Source organism: Zophobas morio, unplaced genomic scaffold (genome assembly GCF_036711695.1).
Source record: "Zophobas morio isolate AGI-343-1 ecotype UQ-CSIRO unplaced genomic scaffold, CSIRO_AGI_Zmor_V1 ptg000026l, whole genome shotgun sequence".
Taxonomy (NCBI): domain Eukaryota; kingdom Metazoa; phylum Arthropoda; class Insecta; order Coleoptera; family Tenebrionidae; genus Zophobas; species Zophobas morio.
The window spans coordinates 6,759,836-6,778,017 of record NW_026972131.1 but is presented as its reverse complement, the minus strand read 5'-3'; the positions used below and the strand labels follow the sequence as shown (position 1 = coordinate 6,778,017).

The 18,182-nt window shown below is 32.3% G+C and overlaps 1 protein-coding gene across 2 annotated transcripts in view; it reads right to left on the bottom strand.

The window, feature by feature from the left end:
• The window catches only part of LOC135136453 (neural cell adhesion molecule 1), a 283,868-nt gene that overhangs the window by 229,759 nt on the left and 35,927 nt on the right, over nucleotides 1-18,182 (bottom strand). For both annotated transcript variants that reach the window (XM_064065718.1, XM_064065717.1), the window contains exon 2: nucleotides 2,933-3,068. In XM_064065718.1, the coding sequence (XP_063921788.1) occupies nucleotides 2,933-3,068 (136 nt within the window). The remainder of the gene's footprint in view (nucleotides 1-2,932; nucleotides 3,069-18,182) is intronic.

Genomic DNA, 18,182 nt, shown 5'->3' with positions numbered 1-18,182 from the left:
TCATGTAAGCGCTTTTGGATTTAAAATCATTATAAGGATTTCCTGTTAAATTCTTAAAATTATTCTTTCTGTGGAAATAGTTATTATATTTTTGTGGTTTAAAATCTTTATGATTTGAACTTCTATAATTACAACCAGTAGTATGTGCCACAACTTGAGATGGATTTGAAAAACGTTTGTTACTTGTATAATTTCCATTTGATCTCAAATATTGGTTAAAACGAGGTTTGTGCACTTGCGACTTAAAATAATTCGCAGAATTTTTATTATTTTGGGTAGTAAAGCTTTTTCTCGAATTTCGAGGTTTTTCGTGATGTAAAACATTTTTCTTTGTTTGTGTTTCACAATAAACTAATAACGGAATATCTTTAAAATTAGTTTTTAGAACATTATTCTTAAAGTCAACGACACAATCGTATGAGGTGAGAAAATCTAAACCTAAAATTGCGTCAAATGCGATTTTGAAATCGGCGATGTACATTTTAAACTCAGTATTTGTTTCATCGAATTTTTTATAAAAACTTTTGGTGATATGAATAGGTTTTGGAGCAATTCCTTGAATTTTAAAATTTTCATTTAGTCTTGAAACGTTACTAGGTACAGAACTTGACCTCATTATTGATAATGCTGCTCCAGAATCGACTAAATATGTCTTGTTATCGTTATCTACAATGTACATTAGTTTTGAACTATTTTTGTTCATTATATTGCAACTTAAAATTTCATTATGACTTTGATGCACTTTAGATGGTTTACTTTTACCTTTAGATTTATTGTACATCGAATTACTGGAAAGATTTAAATAATTAATCTGATTATTTTCATTTGTTCGCTGATTTGTATAAAAGTCTCGTTTTTTATTTTGATTCAAGTCTCGACAATTTTCTGTGTTAGTGAAATTATTTTGTTGTAAAGTATTTGCATTAAAATTTTTATTTTGCGTACTTCGTGTTTCTGGTTGGTTTAATTCATTTCGTATACGTTTATAACAAGATCCGATCATATGTCCTGGTTTCTTACAGTACGAGCAAGCTTTTATAGTTGTTACAGAAGAAGAGTGATAATTTTCTTTAGGTACTATTTTATTATTTACCGATTTTTGTAGTGATGGTTTTAGTGATCTAAAAGTTTTTAAGTAAGAGATATTTTCTTCTTCAATTAGAAATTGTTCGGCTTGTTCGAGACAGTTAGGTTTTTGTGAACGTAAAATACTACCAAGAGGTTCGGATAGACCGGCTAAAAATGTTTTTAAAGCTATCTTTTCGTGTGATGCATTTAATGCGTTTCGGGATGCATCATTTAATTCATTATTTAGTGCGACGCTGCTACGAATTTTTGTAAGAAGGTCTTCAATACGCTGCACAAAATTTCTTGGAAGTTCGTTTGGGTTTTGATAACAAGAAGTCAAATCACGAAGTAACCCTTCGGTATCTCTACAGTCACCATAATGACCTATTAATAGTTGTCTAATATCTTCCCAATTATTAAGTTGCCTTGATGAAATAAATTTTCTCGCGGTACTGGTTAATTTACTTTTTACAACAAAAAGTAGTGCGTTTCTGTGCTCGTCTTGTACATTTTCAAATGCAAAATTTACCGCTTCAATAAAGTCGTACAAAGTTGCTTGTTCTCCGTCATAAGTTGGTATTAATTCCTTTAAATCCTTTAGAGTAAAATCTGCCATTTCTTTTTTTTTTTAAATTAACTTGAATATAAAGAAAGGCAAGAATTATTTCTTTAAATTGAGAAAAATTGAAGAATAACAAGGAATTTTTGAGTAAATCGAATAAATGCAAAAATACGAAATATGTTGCAAAAAACCAAAAATAAGAGACAAAGACTACTTACAGTAATAGATAGATGCTCTTCATTGAACCTGGAATCCGGAAAATGAAAACCCTAGATACCAGTCTTCTTTCTTCGGGATTTTCGAAAATTCTTTCTTCAATTTCGCCTTTTCTTCGCTTTCTTTCTGGATAGTGTTCAAGAATCTTCTCGCTGCTTCTTCCAGATGATGAATTACGTCGAATAGGTTCGTTTCTCGCTTAAATTCGAGTTTGCGAATTTTTCGCGACTTGCAAAATTTTTGCAAATGTTACCGACTGCGCCACTTTAACGATCCTGATGGTCGTTACGAATAAAAATTAACAATTTTTTATTCTATTTTATTAAATGATGATTACAAGACTTGAAACTATTCTAAGTTCGAATATAATAAAATAACGTTAGACTTTTCTAAGTCCGGACAAAATATAAAAGTAAAATATTTTATGATAAGACGGGAACGGCGTTACGGTATGACGTGAGACTTTTGACTGCAGATCACGACTCGAATGTTGAATACTTGAGTGTCGAATACTTGAATGAATCTTCTGCTCGTTCTTCTCCCTTATATACTGAGGTTTGACCTCCTTTGGCGAAGATAAGCTGCACATGGGCTGATGTAAGAGCTTGCATCAGAATTACAGGTCAACCAAGGGTCGAGGGTTGATAAGGAGTACAAAACAAAGAAAGTTCATTGCTCTAAGACGAATGTGCGTTGCATCTAGAAGTAGGCCAGTGATAACGAGTGCGTTAGCCTCAGGGTTAGAGGTCACTTCGGCAGGGTTGATAACATAAGCGAAGAAGGTTCATTGATCTAAGACGAAATGCGGTGCATCGGGAACCAAGTCGAATAAAATGTTAATAATGGAGTCTTCGGACATAACATACATGTGTAGGTTTGGAAACGATTCCTCTCTCAATATTTTCTTTCAAAAAATATTAACCGGCAGACATATCACTACCGACCTTATTCCGACAGAAATTCTGCAACCAATTCAAATAGTTTATGATACCATTGAAGGTTGATGACAATGAATCTCATACACTTGGTGCTTATTTCACCAGATCCTCGGTAGTCCCTTTCTGAAAAAGTCCACGAACGGCTTACCTGTATACTGGCATTCCGTGCGAATCTTTAAACCAAAACATCGTTGTAACGTTGTCGGTGTCATATGGAGGAGTTACATCGCATGGTAAATCAACGTCCTTTCCTAGAACTGCCCACACCACTTTTGCAGGAGGCACTGTAATAAAGATGAGGTTAAAATAAAGTTAAGAATATCATGTACTTATTAATAGTTTAAAAGGCTGAATTTTATTTTAAAGAATTTAAAAAATAAAGTTATACATTTTTGTTTTGAGTAACAAGAAATGAGTATTAGTACACTTCCTTCTAATCACTTTTCCCTTTAGTGGTTTATCCCCCATATCGTATTATGATTCTCGCAACCACAATAATCTGTTGCTTTTCATTGTAAAATCTTTTTTTTTTTATATAGACATCAAAGTAAAATGGTTTCACGAAGCACATAACTTCATTTTGTCGGTGTTGTTTTTTTTCAACTAATTACTAAGTACGAGTAATTTAATTATCACTTTATCGGATTAATTAATTTTTTCCTGAAACAAGAAGATTAATTTCCATATATTTTAGCAGCGTTACAATATTAACGCTGAAAAGAAAAATCTCGTGCGTAATTAAATATAAGGTTAATCTTTTTTGCGTGTTATTATTTGTATTAGATTTAATACAGGTAATGTATTCCCGTTGGCAAAGTAAAGAAAAATTTCGGAATTAAATATAATACTTTGTTTGTTGGAAGGTAAGTAAAGGATCGTAAATCCTTGCGAATGAATCATACTTCACCAACACTTGGTTCAACATTAATAAAATTACATCATCACGAGCTCATGGCAGCAAAGAGTTTATTATCTACTTTTATGCTCTGTTGCATTATTATAACATTACACTAAGCTTGGAAAAGAGAAAGTGAATCTAAAATGCTTTATTCTCAACGAAAATGTGGTTCTCTTCATAAATAACTGCTTAATTAATAAATGAATTTAACTTTGCAGTTGGTAAAGAGAAGTAAGGTAGATAGATCAAACCTAAGTCATCTGCATCGAAGCTTTTAACCCTCATGCGGGCAACCCCCAATTATCCTTGCATGCTAAGGGTGATGGCAATAGATTATCTACTAATTGTCACTAAGAGGTCAGCTCCTAGTTTTTGTCACACGTGTAGAGAGAATAAATTTCGGAACTACTTATGTTGCAGACAACTGATCCATCAAGAAAAAAAAATTAAGAAAAATTATTAGTTTTTAAATGGGAAAATTATTCTTTTCGAGAAATAAAAATTTGCTGAAAACTTATAGCAGTGTACTTGAATAGAAAACTGAGGATCATGAAGTGGAAGTTTTTCACTGATACGAATTTTTTTGAAAAGGATAAAAATAATATTCTTCTTCAATATCCATTAAATCACACATTTTGTTGTCTGATTGTTAGTTAAATATACCGGACAATAATTATTCGTGAATTTGTCAAAATTGTCTAGGGAATTGCTTTGTTAATTGACTGATTATTGTGAAAAAGTCTGAAATAATGGGGGACGCATATTTGTTTCAGGCCATTTTCAGATGACTAATTGGATTATTTCCCTGCGTAACACACATAAAATGCAATCTGTAATTTGCGAAGCCTTTTGTTTCCCATATAACATTCCACACTGTTTAACCATAAATTTCCACTTTTCGAATCCCATTCTCGTTTCGCAAACATAAACTCCTGTTTTGTTTTTTGTCAGTATAATGTATTTTGTTTTATTTATATTTGCATGGGACATCGATCCTACCACAGACTTTGAGAGGATTCCTAAAAACGCAAACACATACGAAAAAAAGTGCTAGTAAACCTTCAAAAGGATATTGATAGAATGCCACAAAGAATAATACCGCACGTGTCGTTCTTCCGGTGGCTATTTACATTCGTATACCTATGCTGCCTTTATTTTGGGAATATTATGTATTTCGAGCTATAATTGGAAAACGAGGGAGGGAAAAGAGGCGTCAACACTCATTAGGGTGTTTTTAGTTTACAAGCTCTTAAATACTTTTCATTGAAGAAAGCTATTTTTGGATGCGATAAATAATATCCTTAATGGCGAAGGTTTTAAAAAGAAGTTAAAATCGGATTATAACATGCCGGAACAATATGACGCTACATTTATATACAGAAAAAAAGATAAGCAACTGCAAAATCATAATTCCTTACTGACTTTAGGTAATGATTTAATTTAATTTAATAATCAGAATGTGCACAGACCAATTAAACTGTTTCAAAATCGTTACACGTATGAAAAAACTTTGCGCGAATTTTAAATTCTCCATTTAACGGAAATTTTATCTTCAAGACTACGCTATTTTTTTTTTCGGTAAATTACCTAAACCTAAACCATGCTTATTCCATTTTTTGTTGATGGGCTTCGATGCTGTTCTAAACTTAATTTCAATAATATTTATGTTAATAAATCATGCCAAATTTCTACATCTAATCGATAATTTGTGTGTATGTCTACAGATTCAGTCTTTATCTCACCCTTTCATTGAAAAACAACATTAAATTAGTTAACTTGATGTATGTTCCTTTTTACCTTATGACACTGCGCTGACCATGTGTGGAAATATTGTGTAAATGTAAACCATAGCACCATTAAAAAGCATATGTACTGATCTGTAAAAATAGATTTTATTGTTTTGTTGTTTTAGAGCATTAGCACTCGTAAGTCAATAATTAAAACACACTTAACACAACTTACACATGGAACAAACCTTAAAAAAAACGTGAATGTAAATAATAACTTAATAATTTCTTGTAACTAAGCAAATGTGCAAACACTCGTGCTCTGTTGTCAATAAGTAGTTTTACAGAATTAAGATCTAGGAAATATTTAAAGGCGAAAACTCTGTTGCAGAATAAATATATTCGAAACATCTGTTCAAAGAACTGAGAAACTCTTTTATTACACGCCACTACATAAGTATTAGTTTTAATCAACTTCTACTGATTAGAATACGTAGCAACATTTACAACTTGTCGCCTCAGAACTTATTTGATCTGCAGACCAGGGCGCACTCAGGCCAATATCGACTCTAAGCGATTTGTCTATAAGTGAACAAAGTTGAAGAATGGCAAAATTTACATTTCAAATTGTATTATCAAATGGTAAAACGCTCACCAAAATTTGCTACCAACAATGAAATGACGTAATACCCAAATTTTACAACAGAAGACGTAATTTAAATTTTATATCCTTCGTTTATGGTTTATGAGTCCGTGCTGAGTTTTTACCTTAGACGTCAAAATTTTTGGAAAAAAATCAACAACATTTTCCAATTTATAGTTCTTGGAAGCATACTAAATCGTTAGTCAAGATTTATCGATTGATACTTTCCAGGACTTAATGATGTCATCTTAAAATTTTGTTGAATAAATGTTATTTAAATGTTAAAAAGCAACATAGTCCTGAAATTGTAGTTTATAAATGCGTTATTGAGATTTTTCTTGTTTTCGATTTCTCGATTTTTCAAATTTAGATGTTTAAATTTTTCAATATTTCAGTTTGTCCATTCTTCAAAATTTCGGTTCCTCGGATTTTTGTTTTTCGATTTCTCAATTTTCTGATGATACGTTTTCTCAATTTTTGTCCTCTTCAATTTTACGATTTTTAAATATTTCGAATTTTCAATTTCTTAAAGTTTTGATGTTTCTAAATTTTCTGTTTTCCGATTCCTGAAGTAATCTTTTTTTTTAATTTTCCGTTTCCCGACTTCCCAAAGGTTCGAATTTTCACTTCTGCAATTCTTCAATTTTTCTATTTTTCAGGCTTTTGACTTTTTAATTTTTCGATTTTTTAAGCTTAAGATTTTTCGACTATGTTTACTTAGTTGTTCGATTTCACAATTTTCCAATTTTTTTATTTCTCAATTTTTTGGATATTTCTTTCAGTTTTGGGATTTTTCAGTATTTTGATTTTTCGACTATTCTATTGTGAACACCTGGCTCTTTTGATTTCTCGATTTTTCACTTTTTGGATTTTCAAGTTTTCGACTGTTTTATATTTCGATTCCCACATTTTCAACTTTTCGGTATTTCACTTTTTCAATTTTCCGAATTTTTAAATTTTCCATTTTCCAATTATTATTTTTACAAATTTTTCGATTTTTCAATTTTTGATTTCTCAATTTATCGAGTTCAGATGTTTCAATGTTCCGATCCCTCAATTTCTTTATTCATCAATTTTTCAATTTTTAACTTTTCTTCTAGGGTTTCGACTCTTCGATTTCTCAATCCCCTGATTTTTCGATTTCTCAATGTCTCAATTCTAGATTTTTTGATGTTTCGGTTTTTGGATTTCTAGGTTTTTCAGTTTTGCCAATTTTTATTTTTGGGCTTTTCAATGTGTCTTTTTTCCAATTTTTCGATGTTTCGATATTTCAGATATTCGATTTTAAGTTTTTCAATTTTTAAATTCTGGAGTTGCGATTTTAAATTGAATGAATTGAACTCAATTTTTGATTTCCTGATTTGTCGATTTTTCAGTTTTTCGATTTTGAAATTTTAGATTTTCGAATTTTTTTTTGTGATTTTTTGATGTTTAGATTTCCCGATTTATCAATTTTGCGATATTTTAATTATTCAGTGTTTTGAATTTTAGGTTTTTCGATTTCTTAATTTTTTCATTTTTCAATTCTTCAGTATTTCTATTTTTTCAAATTTTGACGTTACTAAATTTTCAGTTTTCCGATTTTTCAATTAATCTATTTTTGATTTCCCATTTCATCACTTGTCCAAATTTCGAATTTTAGTTCTTCAATTCTTCGGTTTTTTGACTTTTTTTGGTTTTCCGATTTCTCAATTTTTTAATTTTCCAATATTTCGTTTCTCAGACTTTACGATCTTCCGACTTCTACAATTTTAGATTTTTTAGATTTTCAATTTTTCGTTTTTTGCACTTTAGATTTTTCAATTTTTCGATTGTTTTATTTTTCGATTTCTCAATTTTTCAGCTTTTTGATATTTAAATTTTTCAATTTTTTAAATTCTAGATTTCTCGAGTTTTCATTTCTTATATAGTATGTATATTAATTTTTCAATTTTTCGAATTTTTAAATCTTCGATTTTTCAATTTTTCGATTGTTTTAACTTACGATTTATCCATTTTTCCATTTTTAAATTTTCGATTTTTCGATTTTGACCTATTTCGGTTTCTCAATTCTTCAATTTTGCGATTTCTCGACTTTTCAGCTTCTCGAGTTCTTGTTCTTTTAATTTTCGATTTCTCGATATCTCAGATTTTGAATTTTTCAATGTTTTGATTTTTCGATTTGTTGGTTTTTCGATTTTTTGCTTTTCGGTTTCTCGATTTTTCGATGTTTCGATTTTTGATTTATCCGATTTTTCAATTTTCCAATTTTTTATTTGTCGAGTTTAAATTTTTCCATTTTTCAATTTTGCTTTATTTTAATTTTTCAATGTTTTGAGTTTTAGAATTTTCAACTTTTCGATTTTTCAATTTTTCAATAATTTTTAATTTTTCTAATTTTGACGATTCTGAATTTTCAGTTTTCGGATTTCTCAATTAATAAATTTTTTGATTTTTCCATTTCTGGACTTCCCAAACTTTCGATCTTTCAGTACTTCAGTTCTACAATTTTTCGATTTTTCAGGACTGCGATTTTTCGACATTTGAGTTTCAGATTTTTTAGTATGTCGACTTTTTTTCGATTTCTCGACTTTTTACTTTTTGGATTTTCAATTTTTCGTTTTTTAAACTTTACATCTTTCGGTTTTTCGACTATTTTAAACTTCGAGTTCTCCATTTATCAACTTTATGATATTTAAATTTTTCAGTTTATAACATTCTAGATTTTTCGATTTCTCAAATTTTCAGTTCTTTTATATTTTAATTTTTCAATTTTTCAAATTTTTAAATTTTTGATTTTTCGATTTTGGCCTATTTCCATTCCTCAAGTTTTCAATTTCTCGACTTCTCTACTTTTCGGCTCCTCGATTTCTTGTTCTTTCGATTTTTAGATTTCTCAATATCTCAGTTTTTGAAATTTTCGATTTTTCGAGTTTCGATTTCTCGTTTTGTTAGTTTTTTACTTTTTCGATCTTTAAATTTTAGATTTTCGAATTTTTATTTTTTTAATATTTTACGTTAAAATATTTCCATTTTTCAATTTTGCAATATTTTAATTTTTAAATGTTTTAAAAGTTAGATTTTTCAGTTCTTCAGCATTTTTTAATTTTTCAAATTTCGACGATTCTGAATTTTTAGTTTTTGGGTTTTGATTTTCCCATTTCTCCACTTCCCAAAGTTTCGATATTTTAGTACTTCCAGTTCTTCAATTTTTCGATTTTTCATGTTTTTGATTTTTTAAGTTTGCGATTTTTCGACTTTGCTTTTTGACTTTTCGATTTCTCAATTTTTGAATTTTTTAATTTCCCAGTTTTTGGATATTTCGTTCAATTTTGTGATTTTTTAGTTTTTCGAATCTTCAAATTTTCTTGTATTCTTCAATTTTTCTATATTTGAATTTTGGGACTTTTCGGTATTTCGACTTTTTGATTTTTCGAGTTCTGGATTTTCCGATTTCTCGACTTTTTACTTTTTGGATTTTCAATTTTTCGATTTTTAAACTTTACATTTTTCAGTTTTTCGACGGTTTTAAAATGTCGATTTCTCAATTTTTCGACTTTTCGATTTTTAGATTTCCCGATTTTTCAAGTTTTCGATTTCTCAATTTTTTCAATATTATCCATTTTGGGAACTTTTCAATTTCTGTTTTTTTCAAGATTTTGGTCTTTCGATCACTGAGAGCTTTTTAACCATGTTAAGTAAAAATTAATGCGTAACAGAACACATTGCTTCTATAACAAAAAATAGTGGTATATATTGGTAAATAAAAACACCTAAATAATAGGTAACTATTTCTCGCAGAAATTCTGAACGCTTAGAGTCGACATTGGCCTGAGCGCGCTCCGGTCTGTGAATCAAACCAGTACTCAGACGACGAACTGACCAAAAAACCACGATTAAAACCTTAAAAACTAAATTTTTATCAACACACTTGAAAATTGTCTATAATAGTACTCAAGTTTCATAATTGATGGACATATCCAAGTAAGCGATAATTTGTTTCGTTCGTGTAAATGTTTACCTAAACTATAGAACATTAAATTGAAAACTGACAATTTTATTCACACATCAATAAACTCGATTTTATTAATAAACAGCGCTACATTAGGTTGAAATGGTTGTCTATTATTACGTTGCAACTGATTCGAGCACTCTCTGCACTTATTGCCGCTTTTAAACCTTCGATGTTGTATTCCACTGACGTACACACGGTTTTACAAATGCCCGCACAAAAAATCACTTGGTGCAAAATCGGGGGATCTCGCCGGCCAAGGAATTGTGAATTATGGATCGAACAACCATGTATCTTATTGAAACCAAATCTCATCATTTCTCAAAATGATTAAGACCTGAAACTACACCTTCTTGCAGCAAATTTACGAGCATATAACGAGTTTAAAGTTTAACAAAACAACATTCTCTTTTGTTTATCTTCCTCAAAAATTGTTTCTTTAAAATTTTGTGAACCACATTCCCAAATTTTGTCTCACATTTCTCAATGATATATTTTGTCCTCGGCTCAAATAAGACAATATCATCTAAAACTGGAAACTTTCCCCTTTACTTAAGTTTTCTCTTCACATCATAATTTAATTACGTCCTGAATGTGACTTAATAAAGAAGCTTTCTGAATTTTAATTTCAGAAAATCTTGGAATTAATTCATTCCTACAAGCTTGCGTGGAGTCGATTGGTTTATACCATTTTACTATTTTTACTGAATATGTAATTACTTATAAACATTTTTTATAGGAGTGAATTACGAACTGTGACTGCACGCACGCGATAGAAAATAGAATTAATTGATTTATTTAACTAAAGGTGTCTATAGAATCCTGCGCCGTACAACCATAAATTACAAACCGTCGGTCAAAAAGTGGCCGTTGCCAAACGCTGAACGGGGCCGTATCGTACTTATTTTCAACTGAATTTAACTGAGGTATCTGGAAATGTCGTGTACATAGAACAAGAGAATGTTTAGGCTCGTATGTGCGTACGTAGCTTGATTTTTACATTGTGACATTATTACTGGTCTCAGTAGCGAGTGAATATCTTACAAACATCTGTTTTCCTGAATACAACTCTGAAATTTATGTAAAATTTAAAGCGGCACGGGTCATTTCTCGCAGACCGCCGGGGATCTTTGCCAGGGAGGTTGTTCGAGCACTGTTGGCCTAAACGACACTAATGAAGTATAAAATTCTATCACTACACAAAAATAGAGTGCCTTCAAGCTTTTATGTGACTATATTCACGAAACTAAAGAAATAAGCTTTCTTACTTTTGCTTAATAATAATTGCAAGAGTGCATGTCGGTCGACCTCGTAACACGCACTACAAATAAGAAACTAACTGATTCACACAAATAATTAACAAAATTGCTTCCTTTTATAACAGTCCAAGGTTGTAGACCCTCTGTACAAAATAAAGTAAATATGCGGAAATTCCTTTAAGGTATTTCTTAAAATATATAGCAGGACATCCTCCTGGCGCCACTATTAGCTAACAGCCCAAAAGTTTGGCACATTAATTTAAAAGCAGGTAAATATCATCTCCGTTGCGTTGTCGCTTATTAGAAATTATTTACAGCCCCTTTTTAATAAAGTGAAATATACGCCTACGCGACAAATTTAATAAAGGTTGTTGCACTTGAATTATTGTCACTTATCCAAATGCATAAAGTCGGATGTGAGTGACAAGCCAAACGCGTTTTTCGGTTACGTCACCGTTGCGAATTTAGGTCCGAATCACATGATGACAAATTCCTGAAGTACGAATCAACCTTTATTGTAGAGAAAAATCCTCTCGTGCTCATGTAAAATCTCGAGGCCAACCATTTCGCACCCACACAGATATTTTAGTCCCTCTCAGGTCCCTAACGTTGGCAGCGGTCCAGGGCCGGCACACGACACGTTTCACAGGAAAACTTCGCAGGGGTCCGACATTTGTTTTTCCACTAATTACGACTTCATCGCTGATTCGCCTGAGTGCATCTGCGATCTAGTTCGGGATAGTTTTTGCCCCCGGATGGCACAGTCAATTCAAATCCCGAACTAATATCTCATCCGGGAAATGCAGCGCGACCTTCGGAAAACCTAGCATGGCGAATTTAATTTAGCTGGAGAGCTCATTGTAATTTAGTAATAAAGTCCAATTATACCTAGTGTAATTTTCGAGTGATATAATCCGGGAGACACCAGGTCTGCAATCGTCTCCCGTCCGGTCACAGTTTAGCAGGTATTATTTAATTTAGATTATCTTGTTTCAGACCACAGGGCCACTTAAGGGTTCTAATTAACGAGGATTGAGAGATTATATAATCTCATTTGCCGCGTGACCTGTAAGCTGTTGCAAGACATTTCATCGGATTTGCCCAGTCGTTTCTCTCGCTGGCGCTGCCGGGATTACACAAGCAAAATCTTTGCTGCCATAAATGGATAATTAAATCACCAAGCGAATATTATAGGATCATAACATCGAAATCCTTGTTCCGGACTTAATGCGAAACGTTCGAAGTAGTTAGTGAAGTAAAAGGCAAAAAACAAGACAAAATGTAGATATTATAGGTCATTTCCACTCTAGTGGCGAGCGTTGACAGTTAACGAATTGGCAACACTTCAATTCAACCTAGTGCTAATCTAAAGTTTTCTAAGAACGTCGTTAATTGCTACTCTACATTTTTGAAGCATTATGCTTGATAAACTGTCAACACTTGCTTTTTATTTAGAAGCTAAAAGGGCAAAAAATTTGTAATTTTATAATATTTCCCAATAATATTTTTGCGACATGATCAATGCAACTAAATTTGCAATCCAGAACTAAACAATCCTTCGGAGAAGATTTTTTTTTAATCATCCACAAACAAAAACTACGGACATTCTACAACGTTCTCGTACAATAAAAATAACAGAGGGCCGACATTTAAGCCTTGTGATATGCCAGAAGAAAGGGAGCATTGAGTGGAAGTAAAGTTTCTCGGCGAATGTAAACTGCAGCGGACGGATATAATACTTTAATCCCTACATGTAAATTGCAACGGATCTTTCGCTGGATCCGAGAAAGGTCTATGTAAACTGCAGCGGTATGCAAATACCACCTGTTCCCACATGTTGTACTCGAAGCTTTTCACAGGATTCGTCATTTTTTGTAAAAATATTACATTGCAAAAATTTCTATTAGGGCGTCAACGACCAGAATAATTTTCTTTTTTGAAAAAGTGAAAACTAATTATTCTTATAAAGGGTGTTTCAAAATGATTTTCATCTAGTTGGCTTTGAAATCGCTTCAACTCCTATCTTTCCCTTGATGAAAATATGCAACCATAGGCAACTAGATGAAAATCATTTTGAAACACGTTGTATTATTATTTTTGTAATAATGTAATCATATTATATATTTTGGGGATTACTGGAAATAACACAGACCCAGATTTGCTAAAACGAAGAAGAAATGAGTTTCGAGTAATCTCCAGTCATTGTAAATGAACGAGTGACCCTATTTAGGGCTACCTGATTTTATTATTCACCAAAATGTAAATGCTATAAAAATTTATAACATGGGCTGAGGAATATTTACGAATTAGTTTCGCTGCAGTTTACATGTGCCCAAAGTTTCTATACCTAACAAAGTTTTATATATTTACTAACTAAGACTAGAAAAATTAAACATAGTAATATGTTTGATTTTGTCTAAAGATTTTTGGAAGTTAGTAAATGATACGAAATAGGCCTATAGTTTTGGATATTGTCAATGTCACCTTTTTTAAGTATTACTATTGTGGCGGCTTAATAATAAGAAGTAGTAAGCGAGGAAAGATAAGCTCCTCCGTAGTCTAGTGGTAAGGGCACCCGCCCGGCAAGCGGTAAACGTGCGGTTCGATTCCTACCGGAGAAGCAACATTTTTCTCGCTTACTACTACGTATTATTGTGCCGCCACACTATCAATGACAAATCTAATTTTAAAAACAGAATCGCGAAGTGTATTCTCAAGTTGACTTACGGTGGACAAATCCGAACTTCTATTCAAAATCTATTTGTCCCTTAGACATTTTTTTAATCAATTTATTAAAGAAGCCATAGGTAGGTATATCCAAACATCTTAAAGAAATCCACTGTAAAAAAATTATAAAATTTGATTTTACGATTTTCGTTTGGTGATAGCTGCTGTAAAGTAAAAACCAGAGGCATAATTAACGCCCCTTGTCCTTCAGCACAAGGTAATAGCAATCTGACGCTCAAATGTTTATTTATGTTTATACAACGAAACAATGTCACGTAGACATTAGTTTGATTCGAATGAGTCTGTCTTCTCAAAACAAGACTAAAATTATTAGTTAAACCACAGTCGAACAAAATCTTCTGAATATTATAATTCTTTTTTTATAATTATTACATAAAGTCGTGCGTATTCTTCACATTTTCGAGAAAATGAGGTAACTCGTTCTTAATTTCACCAATAAAAAATTTGTAATGATAAACTAGTCACAGCCCAAAAGAAAGTAGTCACAGCGTATTACCAATGCAAGAAAAAAACTAAGAAGCCAAGTTCAGTATCGAAACCACGACGGCAGGTCGCATTCTCCCCGACATTGTAAACCCGTAGCAATTCTACCTGCGTTTTCATAATTCGATGGTTCGAAATTAGTTTCAAACCGATAATTTGGCTCTAGGAATGCCATTATATAAGGCATGGATGAGGGTAAAGTTTCATGTGCAGCGTTTCCAGACTTGAGCAAGGCTTTCGATAGATCACGGATTATTGTTAGAAAAGCTATAATTCTACGGAATTCGGGGACTAACCCATATACTATTAGAGTCCTAGCACAAAAATCGTTTTCAGGCTGCGACAAAAAGTGACAACAAATCGAAATTACTACATATTTCTCATGGCGTACCGCAAGGGTGAATTTTAGGACCCTTGTTCATTACATTTGTCAACGACTGGCCAACGGGAATTATTACCAAGAACCATACACTTTTTGATAATGATACCACATAGATCAATACAGCCAGTGATAGGAAAGGACTTCAGAACTTGGACCAAAATAGTATATAATCTGCAAAGAATTGGTTCACCGATAATAAATTAGCAATGAACTCTGACAAGACGTCGTCCTTGTATTTTTCCCTAAAATCCGACCATACAGCTGATGACTTGCTAAGTACTAAATCTTCAGGTATAGTAATAGACAATCGTCTTACGTGGGAAGCTCACATCGATTATTTAGCTTCGAAGTTGACTCCTATTGTATTTCAAATAAGAAAACTGTTAATTTATCGAAACTTTGAGGCAGCCGTACGCTTTTGCACAAGTAATTTCGACAGGTGGTTAAATGGTATTGGGCCTGGAGGTGGTTGAGATAGATATCGGCAGTAACAGAGAAATAATTATGCTAGGTGACTATAATGGGCGGACGGGTAAAAAATCTCAAGATAATGTTGTGGGTCCTTTTGGGGAAGATACAGTAAATGATAATGGAACACGACTAATAGACCTTTGTACGCATAACGAGTTACAAATTACGAATGGATTTTATCAGCATAAGTTGATTCATAAGTATACCTGGGAACAACCAACTAGATAAATCAAATCCATTATTGATTATCTAATTTTAAAACAGAAAACATCTCTACAACTTTTAGATGTCAGAGTATAAAGAGGAGCCAGTTGTGGCTCCGATCATTATCTACTAGAGCAAAAATACATATACCAGGTGGAACACCAACAAAGAAATGAAAAGTGAAAAAAGAAGTACAGAAGTGACTAAAGTGGACTATCCCAGATACAATTTGGATAGTCTTCTACAGGAAAGTACCGCATATCTATATCAATAACGTTTAGACGAATACTTCACTCTATCAGAAGATATGACTTTTGACGAAACCTATAACATTCTTATAGATGGTATACAACGAGCCGCACAGGAAGCACTAGGAATGAAACAAAGACAGAAGAGTAATAAACTATGCTGGACAGAAGAAATACCACAGTTATAAGAGAAGAAAAAGAAGATATACAAAAAGTGATTGTCTACGAAATCAACAGAAGACAAAGTCATATTCAACAATATTAAAAACGAAATAAGAAGGAAAAACACCAACAAAAGAGATTGAGATGTGGGATAAGAAATGTCAAGAAATTAAAAGCCCTATCGGAGGAAGACAATGTACGGAAGCATGAAAATTTATTAATAGAATTCGAAAAAACGACACAGAAAAGATTCCTATACAAAATAATTCAATAGGACAGTGGAAAGATCGTTACGAAAAATTACTTAAAGAAACACGAAAGCAATATAACCAAGATAATCCTAAAGTCAGCATTGAAGGAGAGAAGTAAGTAAGTGTAGATGAACATGATATAAAAAAGAACGTAATGAAAATGAAAAATGGGAAGTCCTGTGGACCAGAAAGAATATATGCAGAACTATTGAAAAGTGAGACAAGCAAACTTTACACAATACTAATCCGAACAATAAATGAATGTTTGAATGGTCATGAAATACCGTGAGCGTGGAACATGGCATATATATTTTCAATTTTCAAAAAAGGCGACAAAAGTGACTGTCAAAACTACAGAGGAATTTCAGTAATGAGTACAATGAGCCGGTTATATGAAAAATTTTAAGAGAACTGATAGAAAAAAAATAACAGATGAAGAAGAACAGAGTAGCTTTAGAGGAGGACGATTATGTACGGATAACGTTTTTATAATGAAACAAATCATAGAAAAGAGGTCAGCCGTGAATCTAGAAACGCACATATTATCTCAGAAAGGTATATGACAACATCCCCATCGGTAAATTATGGACAAACAATAGAAGCAACAGAAATGGACGCACTGAGAAGATCAGCAAGAATCTCCCGAATGGATCGAATAAGAAATGAGGAGATTAGAAAACAGATGAAACAAAACGAGACAATTATAAAGGGCATTGAACGACCATAACTTTCTTGGTCCGATCATGTGAAACGTATGGACAACTACAGATTACCCAAACAAACAATGAATTGGATACCCCAGTATAAAAAAAAGAGAGATAGACCCAAAAAGACCTGGATGAAGGAATAATGAAATCAATGAGTCTGAGAAATCTACAGGATGAACAGTGTGAAGACTGAAGAGAAGAGATAAAAAAAATCGACAACCTACTTCGCTATGGGCTATTAATATGGGGTAATTCGTGTCACCTAACCAAAATTTTTCTACTTCAAACAAAGCTGTGGGCGATTTACTGAGAAAGTCAAAGTTAACTTCATGCAGAGATCTATTCAAATTAACAAGCATTCTTCCACTACCCTGCACATTTATTTAGTCTACGTAAAAGTAAATTGCCACAAAATGAACAAAAACTCCAATCTCCACAGCTAGGACACCAGATATAAAGGAAACTTTACTATTCCTGTACATCGAATAAAAAAAAACACAGCAAAGTATTCATTACATAAGCACCAAACTCTTTAATCATATTCCTTTGCCGATTAGAGGGAAACCTTTAGTGGTTCCAAAGAGCGAACTTCGAAACATTCTGCAAACAAACAGTTCTTAGAGCATCGACGAAGCGTTTAAGTTTTAATTTAGTTGTTAACTTTATTCTGATATTTACTTATCGGCAAATTGTATGTTTGTTAGTACTCACGTGACTTTACAATATTTTTAGTTGTTGCAGGCTTTAAATTTATGACCTTCGACGGGTGCTTACATGTAATTTATCAATTTAATAAGGCTAAATAATAATATTAATAATTATTATTATTATTATACAAATCTAGAATACCAAAACCAAAATTTCCAGAGAATTTTTTGTAACGGTTGATGGCATCCAGGCCTTGATATTATGGAAATAATTAGGAAGATTTTTTGTTGGATTAAGAAAAGTTTTTTGTATAATACAACCTGTAGGCATTAATAAGTTTGGGAGTATGCCAAAAAATATCTCTACATTTTTGAGTTTATTGGTTCCTAGAGACTACACTAGGCATTGCTTCAGACGTTCTTCCGCCTCGATGCTTATAGACTGTCCGTAAAACGCCATGGAGGCTGGAAATCGAATACAGTGGCGGAGGGATACATTGATACATAAAAGAAAATAAAGAAGTTGCCACAAAAATTTTATGAGAAATGATTACAAATAGTTCTTGTATGAACAATC